The sequence below is a fragment of the Argopecten irradians genome, chromosome 10, assembly GCF_041381155.1.
Source record: "Argopecten irradians isolate NY chromosome 10, Ai_NY, whole genome shotgun sequence".
Lineage (NCBI taxonomy): Eukaryota > Metazoa > Mollusca > Bivalvia > Pectinida > Pectinidae > Argopecten > Argopecten irradians.
The window spans coordinates 17,499,615-17,526,815 of record NC_091143.1 but is presented as its reverse complement, the minus strand read 5'-3'; the positions used below and the strand labels follow the sequence as shown (position 1 = coordinate 17,526,815).

General features: G+C 33.7%; 1 protein-coding gene across 5 annotated transcripts in view; it reads right to left on the bottom strand.

Annotated features, from left to right (window-relative positions):
* LOC138333291 (uncharacterized) overlaps positions 1-27,201 on the bottom strand; it is a 40,201-nt gene that overhangs the window by 9,937 nt on the left and 3,063 nt on the right. For 2 of the 5 annotated variants that reach the window (XM_069281575.1, XM_069281579.1), the window contains exons 2-24: positions 26,290-26,394; positions 22,028-22,070; positions 19,669-19,750; positions 18,048-18,145; positions 17,631-17,748; positions 17,142-17,229; positions 16,721-16,809; positions 15,553-15,616; positions 14,592-14,683; positions 11,910-11,984; positions 10,347-10,459; positions 9,750-9,912; positions 9,167-9,280; positions 7,813-7,881; positions 7,188-7,304; positions 6,508-6,543; positions 4,678-4,797; positions 4,136-4,204; positions 3,725-3,805; positions 3,473-3,613; positions 3,165-3,264; positions 2,779-2,877; positions 1,153-1,214 (exon numbers count right to left, since the gene is read on the bottom strand). In XM_069281575.1, coding sequence (XP_069137676.1) covers positions 1,153-1,214; positions 2,779-2,877; positions 3,165-3,264; positions 3,473-3,613; positions 3,725-3,805; positions 4,136-4,204; positions 4,678-4,797; positions 6,508-6,543; positions 7,188-7,304; positions 7,813-7,881; positions 9,167-9,280; positions 9,750-9,912; positions 10,347-10,459; positions 11,910-11,984; positions 14,592-14,683; positions 15,553-15,616; positions 16,721-16,809; positions 17,142-17,229; positions 17,631-17,748; positions 18,048-18,145; positions 19,669-19,750; positions 22,028-22,070; positions 26,290-26,394 — 2,138 coding nt within the window. The remainder of the gene's footprint in view (positions 1-1,152; positions 1,215-2,778; positions 2,878-3,164; positions 3,265-3,472; positions 3,614-3,724; positions 3,806-4,135; positions 4,205-4,677; positions 4,798-6,507; positions 6,544-7,187; positions 7,305-7,812; positions 7,882-9,166; positions 9,281-9,749; positions 9,913-10,346; positions 10,460-11,909; positions 11,985-14,591; positions 14,684-15,552; positions 15,617-16,720; positions 16,810-17,141; positions 17,230-17,630; positions 17,749-18,047; positions 18,146-19,668; positions 19,751-22,027; positions 22,071-26,289; positions 26,395-27,201) is intronic. The other 3 variants (XM_069281578.1, XM_069281576.1, XM_069281577.1) reach the window with 3 other exon arrangements.

Below are 27,201 nucleotides of genomic sequence, written 5' to 3'. Positions count from 1 at the left end.
GTAAAATTACCGTGCGTAGCTGGTAATGAAACAGGTCTAAAAAATCTGACCTGCCCTGGTCAAATTACCATGGAGTACAACAACTTAGAACCTGAGGACTCAGAGTTCATATGGCCATTCGGCTGAACCTTGGATTCTCTTGGTCATTTTCTCATTCTGCCTCGGAGACACATGGAGTTGTTGGTATGGAACCCCCCCCTTTACGTTCGTTGTTGAGTATTTGTCACAATCAAGATCCTTTTGACCTTCATGTAGTCATTCGATAGACTTCCGCTCTATCCTGACCATCTGACCTTGAGTAATCAGTTGACCTTGTTCTATCCTGTTCATTTGACCGGGACATATCACTTCTGTTTCGTTCATTAGAGCCAGGCCTGTCATTTGACCTTGAGTAATCAGTTGACCTTGACCTATCACTCCTAGTTTGGTCATTAGAGCTGGGCCTTTCATTTGACCTTGAGTAATCATTTGACCTTGACCTATCACTTCTGTTTTGTTCATTAGATCCGGGCCTGTCATTTGACCTTGAGTAATCATTTGACCTTGACCTATCACCCCCCCGGTTTTGTTCATTAGAGCTGGGCCTTTCATTTGTTCGTGACTGGTCTGTTTTTCTGTTTTCTCAGATTTACCACTGTATCTATTTGATCCTCTCACATTTTCTATCCTAAAATAACAAAAATTAAGAAAATATAATGTATGAATAAATATTTACTCACAGAAACATTCAATTCAGTACATGAATTTTGACTATTTTTTCCCAAACAATATCTTATTTCAATTATTTTATGTTATCTTCAGCCCTAAGAAAATCAATCTCATACACATAGCACTTTTTTTTTCTCTTTTTTCTGCTTTTGTTCTCTGAGAATTTAAAATTTTAAAAGGATATGAGTTAAACTAATTTGAACTAGGATATTTGTCAAAGAATGCAACTTGACAGCTCAAAAGTATTTCGGTGAAAAAAATAAAAAAATAATCCCCATGACCTGACTCAAAAAGCCAGCTCAAAAGTATTTCGGTGAAAAAGCAAAAAATAATCCCCATGACCTGACTGATCAATTTAAAATCTTTTCAGTCTTGTTTATGTCTCAACATATTTGGATTCAGGATTTTACTTTAAAGGACTCCAAGCCAAATTTCCATCCCTACCTGCTCTCAAATTTCTGGTCTGCACGACTTCTACTGTCATCGAGGGAAACACCAAGTGATGCCTGAAAATACAAACACAAAATGTATAACTAAAAGTTATCATAAAAATAGAAATTCATAGAAAAATGTATCTCAAGTTTGCTTATGTTCAAGTATTCATAGAGTCATGTTGTTCACAGACATTTATTGTTTTACAGTAGAGGAAAACCAGAGTTTCAAGGAAAAAAATCATCAACCTACAGTCAGTCCTGGCAAAGGCAACTGACCGAAGTCAGATTTAAACTTAATAATTATAGGTGGAAAGCTTGTGGTAGAATGTATGATTCCTTAAACGTGGCTTCCACTGAACGTACTTGATAAATATATGACCTAATAAGTTGTTTTCATCTCTTCACTATACTGTAAATTCATTCATATATTCATAGAATTTTATTTCATTCATATTTTAGTAAAATTTTAAAAGCATCTACTACCATTCAATAACTAAATATATAAATAATTTACATCAATCAAAACTGGCTGAAAATCAAAATATAATATTACTTTCATATCATACACTCATCATCAGTAAATAACAAATTCTAGCACAGGTACATCAAAAAGACTAAAAATACCAGGATGTTCTCCAACTGTTTTTAACAGAAGTTTACAACAAATCTAGAATTTTCAGACAGACTTGAAGGAGGTCCATTAACTCAAGATAAGAAAGAGAAGATTTTTTTCACTGAAGAACAGAATATAATAGATGTAAGTGACTATACAGTGGACCCACAATAATCTGAACACTTGTGTCTTAAGCCTAATACGTCCAAATTACACATTTCCTTGACTACCAAATGACATTCACTTAGTCAATAATATCAAATCTGTTCTGTAAATTTTACGTCTAAATTGTAAGTTTTCCGGACTATCTGCATCCTGATTATCACAAGTCCACCAAATACCACACAAAAAGCAGACGGCAACAATTGCTAATTATACACATTACAAATAAATAAAACAAGCAATAATTGCTAATTATACACATTACAAATAAATAAAATAAAATACAATATACATGTAGTAATGATAAATAGTATAATATTTATTATACAGTTGAATCTTATTAACTCGAACATGTGAAACTCAAAGACCTTGATTGGTCAAATATTTTGTTGGTCCAATCCAAATTCTACAACATCATCTTTGGTCCTCTGTGCAATTCGCACCGTGCTTATTTACCCCAGGAGATATAGACCAATAAGGCTAATAGGTAAATAAGCAGAAGTACAATTTGCACCTGGGACTAAGGATGATCATACATGTGATTCAAGAGATGATCTTTGAGTTGACAAGTTTTTTACTGCATTATACACAGGTATATAAACAGACATATAAATCGAGTTAACAAGAATTTTACTGCATTATACACAGGTATACAAACAGACATATAGATCACGTTAACAAGGTTTAACTGCAATATACACAGGTGTATACAAATACATTGATACAAAGATTAAGTTTTATTTAGCAAAGGAAATCTTTTAGGAATGATCGCAGTACACAAGAACAAAGGTTATAAGTCAGAGGTTAACATATCACAGGTCAAAGGTTAAAGGGTTATGTAAAGTCACATCCACAGCGAACCTGTTCTGAACTGATGGTAGTGGAGTCAAAATCCCGGCTTCGTAAGGTATCATAGGAGTTTAAAGAGATTCCTTCCTGGGATTGGAAGTCATAGTGTGACTGAAAATGGTAGTGGTTATCTCGATCAAATTAATGATAAAAATGGCTTCTAAAACTATCAGGTACATATAAATATTACTATAGAACAAAAAATTTATAACAAATAATATCAGACTGAATGAGATTTTTTATCATTTTTAATCCAGTGACTGGGTTTCAGCCTAACACCTGTTTCAGCCTAACATCTGTTTCATCCTTACAACTGTTTCAGCCTAACATCTGTTTCAGCCTAACAACTGTTTCAGTCTAACATCTGTTTCAGCCTAACAACTGTTAACAATACAAACCTTTGTGTTGTCTACACCTGGAGGTCTTGAGGCTTGTTTTTCTGTCCCAGGACGACTTGGCTGTTGTCTGTCTGACTGTTGATTGTATCTGTCATTCCGACTAAAACGAATTAGAGAAAAACAATAAATAAAGTTTAAAACAACCAGCTGCTCAAAACAAACACCTAGACACAGAATATCATGCTTTTGTGGATAAATGATCAATGTGAATCAGCCTCTCCAGAAGTTCTGGTGTCTCCTGGTCCTGGGTTTTTTTTTTGTTTTCTTTTTTGTTAGATAAGATTAAGTGTTATTATGACAATACCTACCTTTTGAGTTTATAATTACTGTTGGTATCGCTGTAGTAATTATGTCGTATAGACTCAGGTGTATCTTGGTTGGGGTATGTAGGCAGTGCTTCATCGCCATTGGTCAGATGTACGCCTAGTCTGGGGTCAGGGTCAAGGTCACTACAAGCATTAAACACATATTGACCTTTAACCCTTGACATTTGACATTAGAATACGGTCAAAGATAAACTCTATCTGACTTCATACTATTGTCCAGGTAAAGTCACTTACCCAGTGCTTTTTCGTTTTGGTGACCGGTACCTCTGTCTTGTTTTGGGAGAATACTTCACACGAAATGGCTCAGCCTTTGTTCTGGAAAAGAGTGTTTTTTTCTTAATTCTGTTCAATACTTTTATTTCAAAAATATACTGTTATGGTAATTAAATAAAATGAACAACCACAACAGCAATACAATATTAAAAGATAAGGAATATTCAATATTTGTAAGTACCTTCTACAAACCAATACTGAGAGTACATGTCATGGTGAAAAGGTCTTTCCATATTTGCATCAAATTAATTTCTTTATAATCCATTCTATGACACAATAAAGTTTGTACAGACAGATTTTACTATTAATATTGTGTATCATACTATCAGTAGTACTCATTAAAATCAAAGCTGAATGATGATGGTTACTTACTCGACTTGGATGAACGGTATGTCTCTTAGCTCTGCCTCGGTCATACCTTCTGTATCCACTAAGTTATAGCTGTATAAACAAGTTAGGGTTAGGATTTATCAAGTAACAACAACTCCACAGCATATGAAAACCAAATTAAATTCTATTATCAACACAAAGTTGGTTATTTTTGCAGAAATTCAATTTTCAGATATATTTCTTTAATTTTATTTTATGGATTACTGACGCTTTAGTAAGAAATTTTAAATTCATTCAAAATCATATTCTGTCGTAATACATGTAGCAATTTCGATCAGCAAAAATTCGCAACCGTATTGTTAAGTAAAATATTATCATTACCCAATGTAATCAATTAAATTGCACACATTTTACAAAGCATGCAGCATGCAGGAAAGATAGATGTAAATGTGGCCACTCGGATAATCTTATTTGCTCTTCATCAAGTGAAACTTCAAACCAAAGTTAATATATCACAGTCTTTTGTCATGGATGAAATGGTAAAAATTTCCAAATAACATGCAAAAATAGAAAACAATATTTACTCAAAATGTTGTCTTAATTCTTCTGGGGGTTGCTTATTTCCTGGTGATTTACTTCGCCGTCGTCGACGACGCTTTGCAGCAAATTCCCCTGTGGGCGCTGAGTGTACAGAGGAGCCTCCACTGAAATAGTCAAGGTCAAGTTCTGTTCAAGGCACTATATAAAAATGTCTGTCCAACTTTGTTTTAGGAAACTGCAAACATAATCTGTTCAAAGTATCGCTGCAGAAACTATATATATGTTCTGTTGAAATGTGAGAAAAAATCTCAGTACCATAACATCACACTATATTAAACTTTAAAGAAACTAAATATTAATTACATTATGACCAGACAAGGTATCAACTTTGATATCTGGATTCAATATGTCTGTAGTGTAAGCTAACAATATCGGGTAAGTTTTGTCATTTTGATGCATCATCTTGTAGTAGCCAGTGGCTACCTCATAAAATCAATAAACAGGAGACCCAATCACATGTAATCAAGGCCAGTGAAGAGAAAGTATTCGACCCAGGTGCAGTACAGCCCAGTACATTTCTCAGCTTCCCAAAGATACACAAACCATTATAGAGCACTTCAGATATGTTGAAAAAAATGATGACACAAAATGTTGTATAAGCGAAAATAAAGTATACTGTTTTGTGGGAATAGAAAATAAAAGACAATATAATGAAAATTTCATTCATATGTGATAAAAACTAAACATTGGAAAACAATGAAATAAAACAGCTAACCAAAGAAATATATCGTAATGTTTGCTACAGCATGCTGCATAGCAAAACTAGTACATAATGGTAGTTTATAAGGTGTATAGGTGCATTTATTTTTAGCACAAACTTTAACATCTGTATACTGGTGCATATGGGGAAATAGTTTTATATTCTCAGGAATAACTTTAAGGGAACCAATTACAATAAAGATTTAATACCATTACAATGCATTGTATCTCCTATATTTACAATTAAATCTTAATTGACAAAGAGTTGTTGTTGACATTTTCATGAAATAAAATTGTCAAAAGGTTATTGAAATATGTGTATTAAGAATTAATTACATCAATTTATAAAACCTAACATTTATGTATGAAAGATAAACAATTATTCTAGCATTTTCCATACCAAAATACTTTTGCAAAGTAATCAGGTAACAGTTTTTGTACATGACATTGTGATGACAACATCCTTAATGCGCAAATTCTGTTCTATTTTCTTAATTTGGATTTTTAAAACTTATATTGAAATATCCCTGTTTAAAGGCCCACTACCTTTCCGGAGCCAAATTTAAAGTTTTCTTAAAAACATAAATAACATAAGAAAATACATATCGATGGCCAAATATCAGGTTACAACACCAAACATATGCAAGATTTCCTGCGTAATATTGATAACGGTGGAGAGTCACTTCGCTGTTTTGCCGTCTGGCGCAGTGATAGTCAACTACCGAGTGGTATTTAGGACGACGGCGGGAAACATAATACGACCCGCGTTATGAAAATTAACGTTTTATTTGTTTTAATTAAATTGTTCAGAAGATGATGATAATTGTAGTATTAACGGTAAGTTAATAAATTTAGCGATTCAACAAAATTATCGATCTCGTTTTACATTCACATTCTAAAAATTAAAAGCCGTTTCAGAAAGGTATTGGGCCTTTAAGGTGTCAATAATGAAAAATAATGACATGAAAAATAAAAACAGCATGCACCATAGATGTGAAATTATAAGAAATCTGTAGAATTAATAATAGTCGACATTCACAATACAAGACAATTACACCAACCAAATGATAAAAGACAATATAGTTATATAGTAAGCCCAACACCAAACCGCTTACCCGTTCGGCAAATTTTCCTTGTTAGGAATATACAGTCTGAAAAAACATGCATACTATTCAACTACTTCATCTAAGAGGAGAGTCCAGTCCATTGATGTTGGTATTGTCACAGTATCTTATATGTCAGAAATAGGTAATACCATTACATCCCCCCCCCCACACACACACACACAACCAACCACCACCCATCACCATCGCTGCCCCTATCCAAATTTCATAACATGGCATTTGTGTACTTTGTGTCTCTGTATCTTTTATTCAATATATATATATTTTTATCCATTTTCGTGGTGAAGGTAGTTGAAATGCACATTTCTTCAATTTAAACTGATAAATAAGGAAAATCAAGAGTGCAAACAAAATTTTCTTACCTAAAAATATGATTTCTTGTGTCAAACAGTAATGTGCACATTTTCATGGACTTAGGTTATACAAAAGTCATGGCATTGAAACTGTATCAAGGTGTACCATGTTGTCTATAGAATTTTCATATGTCAAATTGTTATGCAATATATATATATATACCTCCTACATATTCTATTCTAAATATCCCAGTAAATATACTACATGATCACCAAAATGGATAGAACTAGAATTATTCTTTATTTCTAGAGCTTTAATTTCTTAATGCTGAGCAAACTCTTTTACACTAAAATAATTTAAACCAATGAAAAGCTTACCCTTCCATTGCTTCCTTCCACTGACTTTCAAACCAGTCGTCTGCGGAACTTTTGGGTCGGTGACGATGCGGTCGTGTTGGTGATACATCCGATTCACTGCCACTGTCATTCTCTCTCCTACAGTCAACAACATTTTACTGGATTGTCATACACTTTATGTCTGTTTTTATTCTTTTTCTATTCTATCTTTACCTAGCTAGATCAAATTGAACTCTAGAAATTTCAAAGCACAAAGACAAGAAAAAAGGGTTTTTTTTCAACTAGCTAGAAATTAAAGAAAATTTCTTCTTTTCTTTATTCACATAGAATTGAGCTCTAGAAAGTTTGAAGCACAACAAGAGCTGTTGGATAACAGCAAAGCTCGCCTATTCAGAAGAAGTTGAAGCTTAAACAAGTGACGAAACAGAAACTTGCTCAAAAACTTTAACGTGAAATGGGACGCCAACGCTGACGCCGACGCCGACGCGACAACATTAGCTCCCCCTATTCTTTGAATAGGCGAGCTAAAAACCAAGGAAGTTTCTTCTTTTCTTAACATTGCTAGAAATGAACTCTAGAAATTGTAAAGCACAAAGAGCAAGCTTAATGACTGATTCAGTGATTAAGTAATATCAAGCATACAAACCTTCTCCTTCGTGAAAAAGAAACATCACTTTCATTATCAGATCCTTTTCTGTTGGGGAAGTACATATGCCTGTAATGAAAAGAATGTTATCTTTAAATGTATTGATGGCAGAACTGTAGATCAGAAAACATGTTTTTTTATCAATGTTAAACATAAATATTTTAGGAGATATTACTTTACATTAAATTATATTGAAGCCCCACAACATTTCCGAAACAGCTTTTAATTTTTAAAATGGGAATGTAAATCGAGATCGATAATTTTGTAGAGTCGAAAAAGTTATTAACTAACCATTAATACTACACTCATCGTCATCTTCTGATCATTTTAATTATTATAATAAGATAAATAAAATGTTAATTTTCGTAACACGGGTCGTCTAATGTTTCCTGTTGTCACCCTAATACCGAGGGGTAGTTGACTATCACTGCGCCTGACAGCAAAACAACCAAATGGCTCTTCCCTAATATCATATACCGTATTCGACCCAATAAGTGCCCAGGGCGCTTAGAAAATTAAAAAAAAAATATGAAAAGGTGCTACTAGGACGAAATTATTGCAAATCTATACAGTTGAGTGTAGTTTTGGTCTTTATTTATGCCTGGACAATTGAAAATGAGGCCTCAAAAAGGGGGATGGGCGCTTATAGGGACATTACGCAGGAAATCTTGCATATATTTGGTGTTATAACCTCATCTTTGGTCATTGATATACATTTTCTAATGTTATTAATGTTTTTATGAAACTTTTATATTTTGCTTCGGAAAGAAGTGGGCCTTTAATATATTGTCACACTTATGAATTCAAATCCCTAGGTGGCATCACAATAATAGATACAGTTTAGCTTGTCTAAACTGGATGTCATCAGTGACATAATAATATACATACAAATCTATTGTAATAACAAATTAAAGTTTACTATTAATTAAATGTTGAACATATCATAGAAACAAAATTTAACAAAGGATGACAATTTATTGACTCGTGCCCTACTCAAGCCTCGAACTCACAATCTACGGCATCCAATAGCCTAGCCAAACATACCTGCGCCTTCTACCACTGGACCAAATGTCAATGTCCCAAAAAAAGGATGTTTCTATGACAAAGTGATAGTCGGTTTGATATGGTGACATGATCACTGTGTAAATTGTCAAATTAAACCTTTGGATCAACAACACATAGTGTATATGATACGTTGTGTTTAGTAATTATGACATATCAAAGAAACACAATTTAACCTAGGATGACAATTCATTGACTCGTGTCCTTTCTGGGCCTTGAACTCATGATCTACAGCACCCAATGGCCTAGCCAAACATATCTGTGCCTTCTACCACCATGTACAAACACTTACTTTCTGCGGTATCCACTCTCGGTGTCGCTGGGTGGCCCCATCCGTCTGTGATAAGATCTGGTGGCATCACTATACATAGAGGTAGGTGAGTCTCTCCCTGATGTATACATCCCCCTATAAGCATAACATACTTACATATCAGTAAATTGGCTACAGCAAATACTCATACACCCCTGAAGACACATTTAGGCCCTTCTAAATCAAAGACTAGACCAGTCCATTATGAAATTTCAGGGGTGAGTGAGTTAACATGATGGATTCATCACACAAGAGGATAAACTCAGATATTTAAAAGAAAACTTTGCTGAATAGAAAGAATCTCAAAAAAGAAACCTTAATTCTGTATAAGTTAAAACATAAACTGTTAAAATCATCTTGTACTGTAGTGTAGCATCATTATATACAGGTACAGATCAATCTATGTATTGCAAAAGTGATTGATGTAGTCAGTTGTACAAAACATTGAATATTGAAATAAAGTGCAAGTTTTAATAAATAATTGGGAAGACAAAATTTTAATAAATGTAACAATTATGGTAATTCTTCCCTTTGAGCTATTATTTGTGATAAATGATAAACCTACGCCTCAACATCAGTCTCCCAGGGAGCTGATCGAGTACTCTTGGGAGATCCCCTCTGGAGGTCCGGCAGACTTCTGTTGTGTCTATTGCTCTTGTCCGGGGGAGGTATAGATATACGGTTCACTGATATTCCTGAGTTCATGTGTGGTATCCCCTCCCCGTGAACTGGAAAGATTAATACAGACAATTTATTTTTTAATTTTGAAGCTCTACGAGATAAAAATTTGATTAGTTTAATATTCTATTAACAGCTAGGGTCATTTAAGGACGTGTCAGGCTCAAGGAGGCAAACCAGAGCACTCGGAGAAAAACCCACTAATTAGTAGTATTCCATTACCAGTACTCCATCGAAATACTGTAAACCAGTTTATCTTTCTGAGTGATTAAATTTCATGGCCAGATAAAACATGTGAAATATTAAATTACAACAAAAATATTTCAACAGCAAGTCAAATAAAGCATTTTTAAGTTAACTGTAAATTAGATTTTGTTTATCTGCTTCTAATAACTGATCAGATAACACATCTTGTAACAACGAATTTCCTACAGGATATTTGTTTTTTTTAATTTTTTCTGTGATAGATATGTACATGTATTACCACTGAGTCTTGAGTCTGATGACGTCCTACGTTGGTGTCGTTTACTGGGAACACGATTTACATTAGGCTGTTTTCTGTCGGTTTCTGTTTGGCTCAGTCTTTCATGACGACCACTATAAAAAGAAAATCAAAATTATTTATTTAAAAATAAAAAGGTTTAAGCTTATATCAGAGTAGATGAAAACTGACAATTTTTTTAAGAAAGTTCTAGTGTACAATTGGAACTATTATCCAATGAAAATCATACATTTTGCAGTTTTTTCAACAAAGAGTATGTATTATGTTCTAACTGTTCATGAAGAATTAAGTTTTGGCTAATAAGGTGAACCAGATTTTGGTTGTTGATGAAAGCCAAAGGTCTTGGAGAAAAACCACCAACATACAGTCAGAACCTCATCACTGCTCCACATAGGCCTACATGAAAATTGAGTAGAGATCTAGATGTAGACTTTTGGACAACTTAACCACTGTAGACATTTCACACAACAAAGAAATATCTTGATACAGTATCACTCATATCAGCATACATGGCATAACACTGATGTAACATTTAAAATGTTGCCTATCAATGAAAATATAACCTTCTTGAGATAAAAGTTTATATTGTATTTAGGTTCATAGACTGTTGATCCTGGGGTCCTCTAGGTAATTCTGTTGCAGCTGGTAAGTACTGATTAAGGTTATAAATTATCTGTTCATTAAAATGATTTAAAAATCATTTAGACTTTATCAAAAATCAAGCAGATTAACTGAATCTATTTTATCGAATCAACTAAATTCACTTTGATATTGTTTGTACATTAATTGAATCTATTTCATCCAATCCGCTAAATTCACTTTGATATTGTTTTCAATATTTACTCCAAATTTATCCATATCAGGAATTTAATTCTTGTAGTATCTAAGAATCTAAGCAAAATTAACAATCAATTGATAATAGCTGAAATTGACGGAGAATATGAAAGACATAGATCTAATAAGTACAGTGACACGTGTTAGGGACAGTGCAGACAGGAGAAGCAAACAGTGACAACTACCATCACCAAATGTTAAATGTAGTACCATCTGTTAGTGCAGTCGCGGTGACAGCCTTTCAATATTATAACATAATTTTGTGCATATAAATGGACCTTTAGTTGGTAATATAGGGGCAAAAATCCTTTATCCTTTCTGAGTCCTCCAAGGAATACTTCAACTGTTTGTCTTCTTAATTATGCATATTTCTTCTAAACTCAAACTGAAAATATTTTTGCGAAAAACATATCCTAATTCATAATGAAAAGTCCTTATCTTGTCCTGGTTGAAGAATTTTTATTTACACATGAATGAACACATCACAGCAATATCTCAAACATCAGTATGTTAAATCAAATATCATTTAAAATTATTTTCACACATAAAGCTGCTCACACAGTCAAAAAGCCACAACACAAAATTTTGAACACACCCCTATACAATCCAATGGAATGGACTACCACCAGGTTTTCGTCCAATGAACTGGACATTTGTCTGGTTTGGGTCGGTCCATTACCAGAATGAGGGTGTGAGTAAGCATGGTCTTACCTGGAGCGGCGACTACGGGAGGTAGGTCTATAACTGTAGTCTGACCTAGCATAGGAATCACTGGCCTGCCTTAGTCTAGTACAAAACAATGGAGAGATGAGGATACAAAGGTGAGTGGTGATGATGATGATGATAACAATGATGATAACGATGATAATGAAGGTGAGTCATGAAATAATGAATACTGTAAACCAAATTTCTTTCATGGCAACTAAATTTTGTGATTTCTGTTTCAGAATGTTTTCACATAGGTCAAGTTTTGGGATTTGAAATTGAATGGAAAGACTTTAGAATTTGAGTGTGTAAGAATTGTGAAAGATATTTATTTACGGAGATAAACTTTCGCGAATATGCATTGATCGTAAAACTCACGAAGAACAAATTGCATGCAAAAGCAAGTTGGTTTATAGTATCTAAATCCTGTCCTTTCTGACATCCTAATATTGTACCATATTCCTACAATCATAGAAGGTATTGACATACCATGGCCCATTTTCATGAACATTCCTTAACTTTAAGGAATTCACTTAACTTTAATTTCCCCATAGAAAAGCAATACCAAAGTTGAGGAAAACTCTTAAGAGAAGGAGCCTTCCTTAAAATCTATAATGCTTTCCTACAGAGAATTTTAAGATGAGGGATTTCTTAAATTTAAGGAATGTTCCTGAAACTGGGCCCTGGTACATTTCATTTAATTTTACTGATTTTTTTTTCAGTGGGTTCTTTTCTTCTGCCAGAACAAGATCTGCTAGGTAAATTCTATTCACAAAATGTAATCCAACATTATGTCAAAAAGGACAAATTCTGGTATTAAAAATGCTGTTAATCTCTTAATAATTTGAAAAAAAAAATTTCCCGTATCTTTTTAATTTTTGTTTAAAGCTTAGCAAAAATTGTATTGTATTTTTGCCATTCAAGATTTCACATGTTTCTGATAATATTATTTAATTATCAAACATTGAGAAACCTTGAACAGTTTGGCCACTGACAACACTCTGATGATGAGGGATTAACAGCGTGGGTAAAAGTGATGATGATTCGATAAACTGGCTGATATTATGCTGTAACAGGTTAATTTGCAGGAAAAACATAGATAACAAGAGACGAAAACATGATTTATGATCTATCTATTTCAATTTCTCTCCTTGTTAAGTGCATCAATGCTATTATATAGGTACCTCTCTCTAAAGCAATATGTGTAACTGAGCCTTTATATATAAAAGTAAAACAAGTTGTCTCCTCTTGAGAGAAAGAGTTCTTTTCAAGGGTAGATAACTCTGGTGATCACTGATGAAAAGATGAATTACACAATAATGCTAGAGAGTAATCAAAATAGTAAAATGTGTAAGCCAATTTCAATAATGCCTAAAACATTAATCAAAATAGTGAAACATGTCTAAAAGAAACTGCCGTTTTGCACCGTGCTAAAATAACTAATTATAGTAACAGTGAACGCTAGTGTGCGTGTATGTGTCCCAATTTTTTTAAATTCTGTAAATAATGTCAAATCAGCCCTTGTCTCACCCAGACCTTGTGTATTCCAACAGAATTGTATGATATTTTCCTTCTTCATTTATGGTGATTAAAACCTGTATAATCCGGAAACCTGGTTATACCAGCTAAATATGCTGGTCCTGGTCAGGTGACATCCAGTTTAGACAAGTCACTCTGAAGTACATTGTACATGTTCAATTTAAAATATTTCGTTGTGACTTCTACAATTTATATGTTTCACTTTAACATGTTTCACTATAACTACATAATATTATACATTAAGGTAAAATTTCAATTGGTTATTAATATCAACACACGAATTTAATAAAAGTTCAAGCTATAAATGACAATGTTTACTGGCAATACTTTAATTTCCAATAAAAATGCTCTAAACGTAAAATTAATTAATTAGTAACATGTGATAAATAAAGAATATGTGCATTAGCATATAAAAGAGAAAGAGTTTTAGTTAAACAAATCATTTATCTCATAGAATTCAAATATTGTCAACAGTAAATAATATATATAACACAGAACAATTTATAGCAATGTAATGTGATAGTAGCTTTTGTCTACAAGTGCATATCACTGAATATAAAAATTTAAATACCACCTAGCTCCAATTAAAATGATTCTACACTGAGAAAAAAAACATAATATCTGAAGCCTGGTATGCAAAGATATATATAATGTATGTGTAACATCCTAATTTATCACATAATTTATCTGCTGTCCGTTGCCTGTGTGATATAATTGCCAGATTTTCATTTCACACTGTGTAATAGCATATGATCTTGGGTTCAACTGTCATGTTATGACACAGACAATAAAGTGATGTTTTTACAAATTTATAATCAGTAATGATTTAAGTATTTTAATTATGTGATAAACTCATCTAAATGAAATTTTGTCCATTTTATTTTTGCTGGAAAAGACTTGCAAAAATAAACATATGCTACACTTCGCTTCACGAAATCTCTTATAAAATGAACACTTATTTACTGTATATTACGCCATATTATTCCAAGCCTGTATATATACGTGAAATATCTGGATACATAATCAGTATAAGCAGAGATAGAACAGACCGTTAATATCAAGCTTGGTAAACTGTTTATATATATCTTCCAGTTCTACATACAAACCTGTCCCCCACCTACCACACTGCCTACCCATATGACATCTCACCTAAAGAAAGCGTGATGTTCTACGCAGCACTTCCACAAGTGTTTACATCCAAGCTTACTCATCACCTCAAACGCGTACGTATGCTCGTCATTCTGTAACAAAACAACAAAATTTGATAATGACATTACAGAAGCCATGTTGACTAACGGTTAAGGTGTTCAATTCACTAGCCCTCCACCTCTGGGTCCTGAGTTTGAAATCCATAAGGGATAGTTGTCAAGTACTGATCAAAGGTCAGTTTTTGGTTTTTCTCCAGGTCCTTTGGCTTTCCTCCAACTTCCCAACTTGGTTTGTCCTTAAATGACCCTGGCTATTTATAGAATATAAACAACACAAACCTAGCCATAGTGACACTCACAGAGGCAGATTCATAGAGTCAAGGCAATGCTGCTTAGAAACATTAGGGGTATATTTGCTTTTCTGAGAGATAACAGAATATTTGATAGTGGAACATTAAGTGTTTAAGATGGAATTGATTGATGTCAAAAACAAAGATGTCAATGAAATACACGGAGTCTGAGTCATGGGATCAAGGTCTTAACAGACAATGTTGATGAATGACAAAGTATCTGAATAATTTGGTCAACATCATAACAGTCACTGTGAATCAATCTAACAAAATACAACTGTTCATTATACCTGCAGTGATATAGGTATGACAACAGTCGATAACAGTATCATGTTACATGACATTTGTAGAAACTACCAAAGAGAACCCAACACATTCCTCACAAGGGTAATGGCCCAACTCAAGGCCAAATTTAAGATGACGTCAATGGGGATATAAAAAGAAGAAAGTCGCTAGGGAAATATAGAAAATATCAAATATCAAATAAAGTTGCATTTGATGATCTTGTAAAAATGTAAAAATGATCACTGTGATCATATTTCAAAGTCATCATTTTCATTGTGTTCAAAGTAGTAAATCATGTAATACAACTTACTTGATAATCAAACTTACATTTTTGTCTTTGACTTTGACGATGAAAATTTTCCCTTTAAATGTGACCTTGCTGATTCTTGGCCTGAAAGAGATAATAATAATGTACATGTAGCTTTTATATATTGGTATAACTTCTAATTCTTAAGGTCATTAAATGGTAGCAGTACATATAGTGATCAAACACTAAAAGAAAATTCTTCGGATGGATAAAATCTGATCTAAAAGTAAGGTTTATAAATTGTAATTACCCTGGGTAGATAATTTCTGTATCACATAGCTTTCAAGCATACAACAAAATACCTTTATTTATAATTGTTGGCAAAAACATCTTCAATAATCAGAAAAGAACTGTAGACGTTTCTTTGGCAAACATATTTGAAGATTTGAAACAAAACCAACATGATTACAAATTATCATACAGGTGGCGGTGGCATGATGTTAAAATGTCCTGCCATATTACCACAAGCTCTCCATCTCTGGGTAGCAAGTTCAAAACCCATGCATTGTAGAGCAGTTGTGAGATACTGATTTACCTCCATGTACTCAGACTTTCCTTCATCCCCAAAACCTGGCTTGTCCTTAAATGACCCTGGCTTCTAAAATGATTTTAAACAAACTAAATCTTTGTATTATTACCAACATAACATTACAGATCATCTAACATCTTTATTTGTAAGTTTACAAACCAAACAAACGCCAGAAATGAAACTAATTCATCTACCACATGATACCCGGTAACGTTTGTGCAGAATTATTATCTCCAGTGGTGATGGAACATTAAACTTCAGAATTCTCCCGCTGAAATGATGTTAGCGCTGGATATCATCTTTTGATGTCATTCCTTCACCAATAGAAACAATAGTTCTGTACAAATATTATCAGGTATCACATGGTACATGAATTAGTCCCATTAACAGGTTACCATAGACACAATGTCGCAATCTGGTTTCATTTATTTAGTTTTACGTTCAATCAACAGCCACGATTATGTAAGGATATGCTAGGTTTAATGGTGGAGGAAAACTTAAGTACCCAGTGAAAAATCACTACTTGGTAACTTGGTAACCTGCCCTACATTTGATTCAAAATCATGAGGTGGAGGGCTTGTGTATGTCAGGATATCTTAAATACTAAGCCACCGCAGTCTCTAAAAAGATGTCACAGAGAATCCTTCATGTCTCATTACCAGAAGTAGTTGCCCACTTTGGTCTTGTTCTTGTAGACAACAATGCCCATCGGTGTTAGTCCAAGAAAGTACTCGGTGTTTCCTTCTCCCTGTAAGAACATCACATGTAATTAAGTAAAAGCTTACAACCCCGATTTCTCGAAACTAACGTCAAATTTAAGAATTATACTGTACTTAAGTTACATGATGAAGTGGCTTTAACTTTGACTTGAGTCGATGCTGTTTTTTTTTTTTTTCAAGAAACAGCCAGATTAATGAGCATATCAATACCACGTGACCAAATAAGAATCCAAATTTTCCGTACCTCAGAGATTTTGATATTACTCACAGTATATTTTGACAGTATTGAATGATAGTACACTACAACATTAATGACATACACATCATTATAGTATGCACATGATATAACATCAGTTCTCACCATTACAGGGTGAAGGTCAACACCGTACATGTCCAGCCATTTCACTTTGTCCAAGAACTTGTGCTCTGCTTGGTAAGGCCGGAGACCACTAAAATCACAGAAACAAGTGATTTATAATAAAGTTTAAATCTCCAGTTTAAGTTTTTCATTATTTATCAAATAGATAGTGAAGAAACGTGTTGTTTATCATAGAGAGAGTTTAAGAAGTCTTCAAAATTGCTTTATCATAGACAGACTTTAGAAAGTTTTTGAAATTAGACTACCTCTTTAAGACATAAAACCCCAAGGAATTTGGGACATGGCACAATGAGACATTATAACATGCCCCCCTCCCCCCCTCCTCATTTTGTGGCAAAGGCATAAGAATAATCACACATCTGAAAATGACCTATAACTGCCGTCAACACCAGCATGGTTATCAACAAGTTTTGGGTAGAGGTTATAACAAAAATCTTGACTTTAAACAAAACAACAAAAAGAATGACATACATGAGGCGTTTATGTAATGCTGATATTGTATCCTCCAACTCCTCGGTCTGGTTAGGTACAAACCGGAACTCAGACACATACCCCGGGGCCAATCGCTGGTCACAGTCTCCTAACTCAGCTACAGCAATACAGAAATCTTATTATCACAGATATCCATGTCCAATGTCATATGAGGAAAACTGATATAATTTTTTTTTTAATTTTTTTACATGTTGAATTGTGTATACATGCAATATATGTGAAACTATGTGTTAAATTCCCTAAACTACAGCAAAAACAGATTAACGTCAAGCAATAAGAACTAAAGTCCATTCGCATAACAAGACTGTATGATTTTTGCATTGAGCATGGCCTTCTTAGCAATACTATTGTAATACTTTTACTGGACTCGATCCTGAAATGGCTGTGTTAACTCACATTGGATGGCATAAGCAAAGAGTTCAGCAGCTTCTTCGAAGGTCACCGGGAGGCGACCTTGGACAATGTCCCGTTTCACCTGCAGGTAAAACTGGTACCTGTTCAAACAATAACAAAGCCTACCTGAGTACCAGGGATGCTCGTAATACATGGCAGTAAAAGCTGTTAGTAGCATCAAAAATATTAGAATATAATGGCAGCAATTCTTCAGAATTGCACTGAGAAGTATTGTCTTGCACTTTTAACACATTTACCCCTGAAGAAACATATAAGCTTTTCTAAATCAAAGATTAGACCAGTCCACTATAGAATTTCAGGGGTCAATTAGTTAAAAGAAGTGTACTAGGAAAGGATAGAATGTGGCATGTGACTGGAGTTTGAACTCAGGATTCTATGATCTCTACACTTATTCTTTACCAGTTGAACCACCTCAGATCAGCGCTAAGCATAGAGAGCAAACACTAATAGAAGATAACATGGCTCAAGATTTTTCATTAATCTTCTGCCCCTAAGATCATTAAAGAGTCTTAGGTTTAGACTTCGCCAATCAATGATGGCATTACAAAAACTTACAGAATGTTTTCGATTGGCTCAGATTTAATTTAAGACAATTCATAATCATTATAACTAATTGTAATTAAAGACTAATAACTACAAGTGAAACATGCATTAGAACTATGTTCACTGTGCTTTATATGTTAAAGTATTTTAAAAATCTGTAGTTCTTAAATCAATACATGTTGTTTATACTTCATGCACAAATGTTTAAAGGACATTTTAATCTTATTTTTAACACCATAGAAAACATGTATCAGTAGGTATGGTGCGATATATATAGTTATTACAGCTTAATAAGATAAGTTAATTAGGGATAGCTTAATAGCTCTATCTTTAGTTGGTTATCTATTTGTATACAGGTATAGAAAAATCCTCATGCACATATATATAGCTAGGTATTATCATATCTAGACGTCTTTAAGTCTACTTCATTCAAGTGTTTGTATTTTCCAATATACAGGCCAATTAAGGCTGTGCAAATTATGTAATGATTTTTTTTTATAGAGTCCAAAGTACTTTTCACAATAACAAAGTTTAAAAGCCACGATGAAATTAATGTCAACTCAGATGAAATAGAGATTTGGTCCAAAGATAGCATGCACCCTTACCTTATTATCACAATAATCTCACATTTCAAATTCAATGGGTGGTATGTAAGCTAAACAAATTAAACCGTTGGTTGATTGAGATTAACATCCTAATATGAGAACAGCCCTGAAACATCATCTAAGGACAGTCAGTATGCAATGCTTGTATGTGAATATCTGGATGTTTTGGGAGGCTGTAGTATAATGGTATTGCCTCTACTTGTAATAGTGATATTCTTGCCCTTTTACTTATTTTATAGTGCTATCTCATTGAAGCATGTCGTCAAAGACATCGAACACTGGTCACATTAAACTGAAAACGGATGACCCAGTCATCCCACTCCCTTAACTACATACTAAACAAGGTAACAGACCAACCATATTTGGTCATATTAAGTTCACACATTTCACTTTTAAACTTCCCTAATTAGTTTGTCCTATCTATTAAACATAATATTTAACAACCTCTCTCCTACCTTGTGATTTCCTCTTTGAGCTTACATGGATCCACAGGATAAAACTTAACACCGAAGTACAACAGGTACGGTATGGAGCAACCTGGAATATAAATACAATACATCAGTATATATCAAAGTACACCATAACATGTGTACATTTATACAATATCAGGTTTTTTTCTTCAAAATTTCTTCAAAATTACATATTTCCCATCTAAGTAAGCACAACGTAAGCCATGAAACAATTTGCAAGAAATCAAATAGATAGACTTACATAGTTTTCATAGTTTGTCTGCAATTCATTTGACATAATTATGAGTGAAATTGAGGCCTCAAAAAGGGGAAAAGTTGCTTATAGGGAAGAGGACACTTATTAGGTCAAATACGGTAAGTGATATTGTTATCTCTTAATTAAAATCAGACTTGGGATGTGAAAGGTGAGGAGGAGGAGGAGTAATGTATTCCTCCTGTACCTGTCCTAGTGGGTTTTCCTACATTGACAGAAGCTGATTAATTCATCTTGTGTTGGCCTTATCAATGTCAGCACTATATCTATGCATAAATGTATAGGTAATAGGAGTGGCACATTGGTAGTAAAGTAAAAGCTCTTATCAATCTCCTAGTTATAGCACTGGCCATAATCTTACACAATTAGCACATTAGCTCGACCTCTTGGCTACATTAATGAATGTAATTACAACCCAAAGTATGTCTATAGTGTAAAACATTGAAATGGAATTGTTCGGGACCTTTATCAAAATTGCACAAAAATCTAGTCTGGGTCTCAATGGTCACCTGAGTCCGGAAACAGAATAAAACAAAGACATATATAAACATTATATATTGTCCCATCAGGCTTTTGCAGTCAGTCAGTCAGTGATTTTATCAATTTAACCTTTCTATGTTCAAAGAGTATTTGGTTCCATCAAATCTGTGAATTCAGAAGTTTTTGGCCCTCTGGCCCTTGGGGGGATCAGCCAGCACCAATTTGGATATAATGTTAAATGCAACCTCAGGCTAATAATTCTAACCATTTTTGAATCATTTCCAATGTAAATTGAGCTAATATATATAGACCACTTGGCTATAAAGACCATTTTTCTTGGTTCTTTCGGTGGTCTTTATAGACAGGTTTGACAGTATAAATCTGCAACAGGGAGAAATATGACCCAAAAATTCACATGGGTAGTTCCAATTTTGACTCGGAGTTTGAACTTTCCAAGGGGCACTTATATGGGAAAGGGTTAAAAATATAATTATAACTATGGTACATTGTTTAGTTTAACAGCCATTTCCTGTAATAATACCCATATGTAACAATACCTGTATGTGGTAATTACGGTATATTGTTCTCCCCTGTAACAATACCTGTATGTTTAACAATACCTGTAATTATGGTATATTGTTCTCCCCTGTACCAATACCCGTATGTGGTGATAACGGTATATTGTTCTCCCTGTAACAATACCTGTATGTAGTAATTACGGTATATTGTTCTCCCCTGTAACAATACCTGTATTTGGTAATTACGGTATATTGTTCTCCCCTGTAACAATACCTGTATGTAGTAATTACGGTATATTGTTCTCCCCTGTAACAATACCTGTATGTAGTAATTACGGTATATTGTTCTCCCCTGTAACAATACCTGTATGTAGTAATTACGGTATATTGTTCTCCCCTGTAACAATACCTGTATGTGGTGATTACGGTATATTGTTCTCCCCTGTAACAATACCTGTATGTAGTAATTACGGTATATTGTTCTCCCCTGTAACAATACCTGTATTTGGTAATTACGGTATATTGTTCTCCCCTGTAACAATACCTGTATGTAGTAATTACGGTATATTGTTCTCCCCTGTAACAATACCTGTATGTGGTAATTACGGTATATTGTTCTCCCCTGTAACAATACCTGTATGTGGTAATTACGGTATATTGTTCTCCCCTGTAACAATACCTGTATGTGGTGATTACGGTATATTGTTCTCCCCTGTAACAATACATGTATGTAGTAATTACGGTATATTGTTCTCCCCTGTAACAATACATGTATGTAGTAATTACGGTATATTGTTCTCCCCTGTAACAATACCTGTATGTAGTAATTACGGTATATTGTTCTCCCCTGTAACAATACCTGTATGTAGTAATTACGGTATATTGTTCTCCCCTGTAACAATACCTGTATGTAGTAATTACGGTATATTGTTCTCCCCTGTAACAATACCTGTATGTGGTATTTACGATTTATTTATCCTCTGTAACAATACCTGCATGTGGTGATTACGGTATATTGTTCTCCCTTTGAACAATACCTTTATGTGGTATTTACGGTATATTGTTCTCCCCTGTAACCCGTACTCTGACATACCTTTTAGCTGTGACGATAGCCCTTTTGAGTTATCAAGCCAATGCTGAAACAGAAAACCAATTCATGTATTAATCATGATCACACATAACGGAACAAAACCAAGGTTTACTGTTGTCAAGGACAGCACGACCTTGACATCATTTCATGGCTCCATTTTTTAATCAAAGATTTTTTTTACTTGAATTCACTTTACACTGCAGGTACTGTCAATCCAATTACAAAACAGAGAAGAACAAAGTATTGCAGGAATAACTTAGAATATTTAAGGTTTTAGTCTTTTCATGACTTAAATGATCATTTGGAAGTGAAGAAGGTATTTATAATCTGCTTTTATAGCATAACTTCTCTAAACCAAATGTCAAGCATGGTTGGCAGTATATATACATATATAGCCAATTTTTGATTATATAAGTTCTAATTACTTTATATTAAGAAGAAAAATGTCATAAAGTTATGCCGGGAGACACAGGGATCTGGATAACACAAGGGCCGTTTTGACAATTAAGCTAAACTATTTATGTATAAGCCTATAGTATACTAAAGCTTACAACAACTTTTTCATTTCTAACTCAATTGTCAGCTGATTATAACTTATCATGTTATTGAGCAATGTTTACGGACTTTTAAAAACATCTGTGTTTATACCAGTAATTAGAAATAAGAATTCATGAAATATGTGAACTGAACATACCCACTACCTAGGAATGTCTACCAGACTATAGTATAGGTATATATGTTATATAATATATAAGTAAAATGTTTTTACCTGAGGACGCTTTTCAGGTATACCTGTCAATTACCTAAAGTAGGAACCACTTTAACATACCCGATATATACCTGTATTTAATTTAGATTCACAATTTTGATAGATTATTGTCAGGCTGAAGCAATAAATGCAGGTTCTCTACATTTTGTTCACAAAAAGCCACAAACAATCTTCTATAGCTGCTGACAGCAGGCCTAGCTATTTCTCATCTCGATCTGCACATCATAAAATTGATGACTTTTTGGCTGGTTTGGTTAAAAAAATAAGGATAACCAAATTGATTATAAATCAATCATATTCACATGTTGAGGTTATATCAGACACATTGAAAAATAGGATATGGTAAACCCCGGCCCAAGTCCAGACAGAAAAGACAACAATTTATGAACAAACAAAAGACGGTCTTGAATTTGAAATTGGCCATATAGGACCCCAGAAAGTAGACATGGCTGGTAATTTTACACAGAAAAGTGCACATATTTATCATATACTTATCATAAACTTTTAACAAATAATTGCATCTAAACTCACTGCTTGACTTAGACTTATATGATTTATGATCACCAGATTTAATTTTTTTGGAATTAAAATACCATCTATTACAGGTATTGCTTACATGTAATAGGTAACTAATTCAATTACACCTGTCGACTGTGAAAAGATCCATACAAAGATCCGAACACCTTCGACATACAAGTTTGCGTGTCTTTCACCAACTGTCTTGTCCTCGCGTTAAACCATCACAATGGTACAGGTATTTGTGATTACCGCAGGTAAGTAAAATAGGTTTATCATGTCATTTTACCTGAAATCAATATAACCCTATGGTGTGTGACTACACTTATCTGTCTATAACAAGTTTTAACCTGTGACCTGCTGGGCCATCACTTAAAATTCCATTTTCATCTTGTCAACAATCTCAATGATTATGTTTCTTAGTTATCAAAAATCTTGTGAAATTGTGCAATAGTTCTTTTACCTATTTTTGTATGGAGCATATTCTGGGCATAAATTAACATTTTAATGAGATTTTTTCACCCCATCAAAATACCATAACCCAGTAACTGTTCATTGGCATTCATGTGTTGTATGGATTATATAATAATAATAACGATACAATCTACCACCAAAGCTGTCATGTAGTGGGTATATATTGGTAGTAAATTTGTGGAATGATTTAAAAGAAATCAAAAACTGATGGGTATTTATGTGGTATACCTAGGAGTAAATAACTATTAAATGGTATTTAAACAAAAATCCCCAAATTTGAGAAATAATTCATTCAAATTGAAAGGAAACAGTTTAAATAAACAGTTTTTTAAATTCTCTCATGCCTTTATCAGCTAAGTAGATTGAAAAATTTTAGCAGTAGAGAAACCAGGGGTTCCAGAGAGAATTTGGAGATATCAGCGAGTCCATATCAAGAAGCTTACAACCAATTGCATTTGCACTGCACATGTGGCCCTCTATGAAATCATAGATTCATTTTAATTTTCTTCCAGTTGCCTTTGAATGTACCAAGTTTGATCTTGCTGACCTGTGAATACTATAACAAGATGACATACACCAGTTCTTGTAGCGTATGCCATCTCTTCCCAATGCAGATATATACTAAGGAGCTAAAACCCCACCCCATTTTTAAAGGTAAGTTATATGCAGACAGAGTTATTCAATAAACATATTGCCCCGTTAAACTAGATCTGCTTATCTTGATGTTCTAAGCTTTTAGAAGGACTACCCGGTGATTAATAGCATTTTAAATCTTTTTCTATAAAACCTGAAACACTATAGCTACCCCGCATCTCATTATAACCTACAGATCCCAAGTCATGTGCCAGGCTAACCCAGCCCAAACACATGTCTATTCAAACATAACTGTACTATACATCTCCCGTTGTTCGATCCTAACAATGTCATATTTCAAAATCCATTTGTTTCGTGATCCATTTATGTAAATTTGTTTTTTTCATTTACAGAAAAATACTGCATGGATGATCTTCCTTAAATACTTGGAATTATTTTCCATAGAGTAAATACCTCTGCTATATAATTCCAATCACTGATGTATTTACTAATGACTGAAAAATCTGTGATTTAACAATCATTGTTCAACTTCTATTTACTTCATAGAAAATTCATTCCCAAAGAAAATATGACAACAGGAAATTGATTTAAATTTGAATGACAACAAGCCAATGTATTCATTAATGCTTTAGGTTCTAATGTGCAAAACATTCATAAGATGCGGTCTATAATCCTTAAATGCTGGGTGTCTATTTCAAATAATGAAGTTCTACACCTTGACGTATAAGATGGCAGGTCACCAGGCAGGATAAGGTCACGCTGATCTGTCTAACTCCAAATTGTACCCTTTAGCACTACCACCCTACATAATGGGTATGGTCTTCAACAATGAGACAGAAATGGGTTTATGATAATACCCTTAATCTTCATTCCCCCAGTACACAGTATCTGAGAAAGCAGGTTCTCTGTTTACCCTCGCTGTTTGTACAACAGGTGCTCTTATGCCTAGAGTGCTGAAAAATCCTTGGAATTATTTCAATTATACATTCCCTATTTGTGATTCCAAATCTCCTTAAGATAGAAATGAAGTGCCGACAAACATTAGATCTAACGCTTTGTCGTCCCTCTGTCTTTATATACCCCAACTTAGAAGGCCAAATGTCCTTGAATGTCAATTAAATCAGAGATGAATTCTACCCACTAAAGTCTTATCCCTGTGTTGTGAGGCCTTACCTACATACTTATACCCTACGGTGAGGCAATATCAAACAATGATACTCCAACCTGACAGCGATACATTCTAAATATTTTTAAACTCTTCATAAACATAACAGATTTATCCTACAAGTATTTTGAAATATTTGTACGTGTACTATCGATAAATACAAGATTGTGTTGTGATTTCTTGAGATAGTAATAGATGTTACACAATACATGTTCACTCCAGGCAAGTCTTACAGTATACATACATTCACTAAAGTAATTTCATGTAAGCATACAACACATAGACGTGTTATGAATGGAATTTCCAATACCACCACGTACAGCATGCCAGGTGTGTAAAAATGACTAGCTATATGATGTATAAATACACCTTACACTTTACGGCCAATTATAGCTATACCTCTTCAACATAATTATTGAACAATGCAGCACCTTACATCAGTAAAATCATTTTTAGGAAAAAATTACTTCAGTCTAATGTTCCTTAAACTACAGGAAATTCAATTTTAACTTCAAAATACAATATCTATACATCCCCTATCAAATGCCAATTTTTCTTGAAATATGGAATGAGCGTGCCTTCAGGGACATAGCACAGACTAAATTTTCAATAGACTGTTTTTTTTTTTTAGATTTGCTTTCAAATCAGCAGGATAAACATGCAGACCTGGTTATAAATTCACATTTTATGAGTCTTTTATATCTGAAATCCTATCAAACAATCATTTTATAAACAAGGTTGGCTTACTGTTTGATCAGAGGTGTCGAGATATCTCAAGCCAAAGTAGTCTTTTTCAGCCAAGTTCAAGTGTTTGTATACTTCCTCCAATAGTACTGCTCCCTTAGAACTTCCCTGTAAAATAACATTATGATATTAACCATTGATTATTAATGTTAATCTTAATATTACTGAAAGGAGAATTGGTCGAATATTGATATTCAAGACATTATTCTCCGCACTTTTACACAATATTATAATCAACAATCAATGAAATTGTTCGTAAAGGACAACTCTAGCTATATAAAGGGCACTGTCTATAAAGGACACATCTATACTCATCAACTCCATTTGATGCAATTACTGTTTTTAAATTGGCATCTGTATAAAGAACACCTGTCTATAAAGGATATTTTTGCTATTTCCCTTTGGTGTCCTTTATAGACACAAGTTATCGACTACACTCTCAATAATACCAGAGTTTTCTTAATTGTATTTGTTTTAATTACACGCTTAAAAACCTTTTATGTGCCTTTGGCAGAACATTTAGATTTTAACTCACACAAACATTTTTATTTTATCAAATACAGATCTTCTTAAAGTAATGGCCATCTTTTACCTACTCTTAAATCTGATGCATATCGTTATTTCCATAATTTCTCCTTTAAATCTGTTACTACAGAAGTAAATTAAAATGCCTTTGTCAGAACATATTTATTTTAATTCACACAAATACAATTTCAATATAGATCTTTTTAAAGCTAAGGCCATCTTGTTCTTATTTGCTCTAGCTATAGTTTGACATGAAACTACCAGATGTTGATCACAAAGCAAACGTTTTTGTGACCACAACAATTTCGTATATGAAATTGCCAAAATATTCCTGTGTAAAATATCAGTTATACAGATCATTAATTGGAATTATGTTCATTTTTAATATCT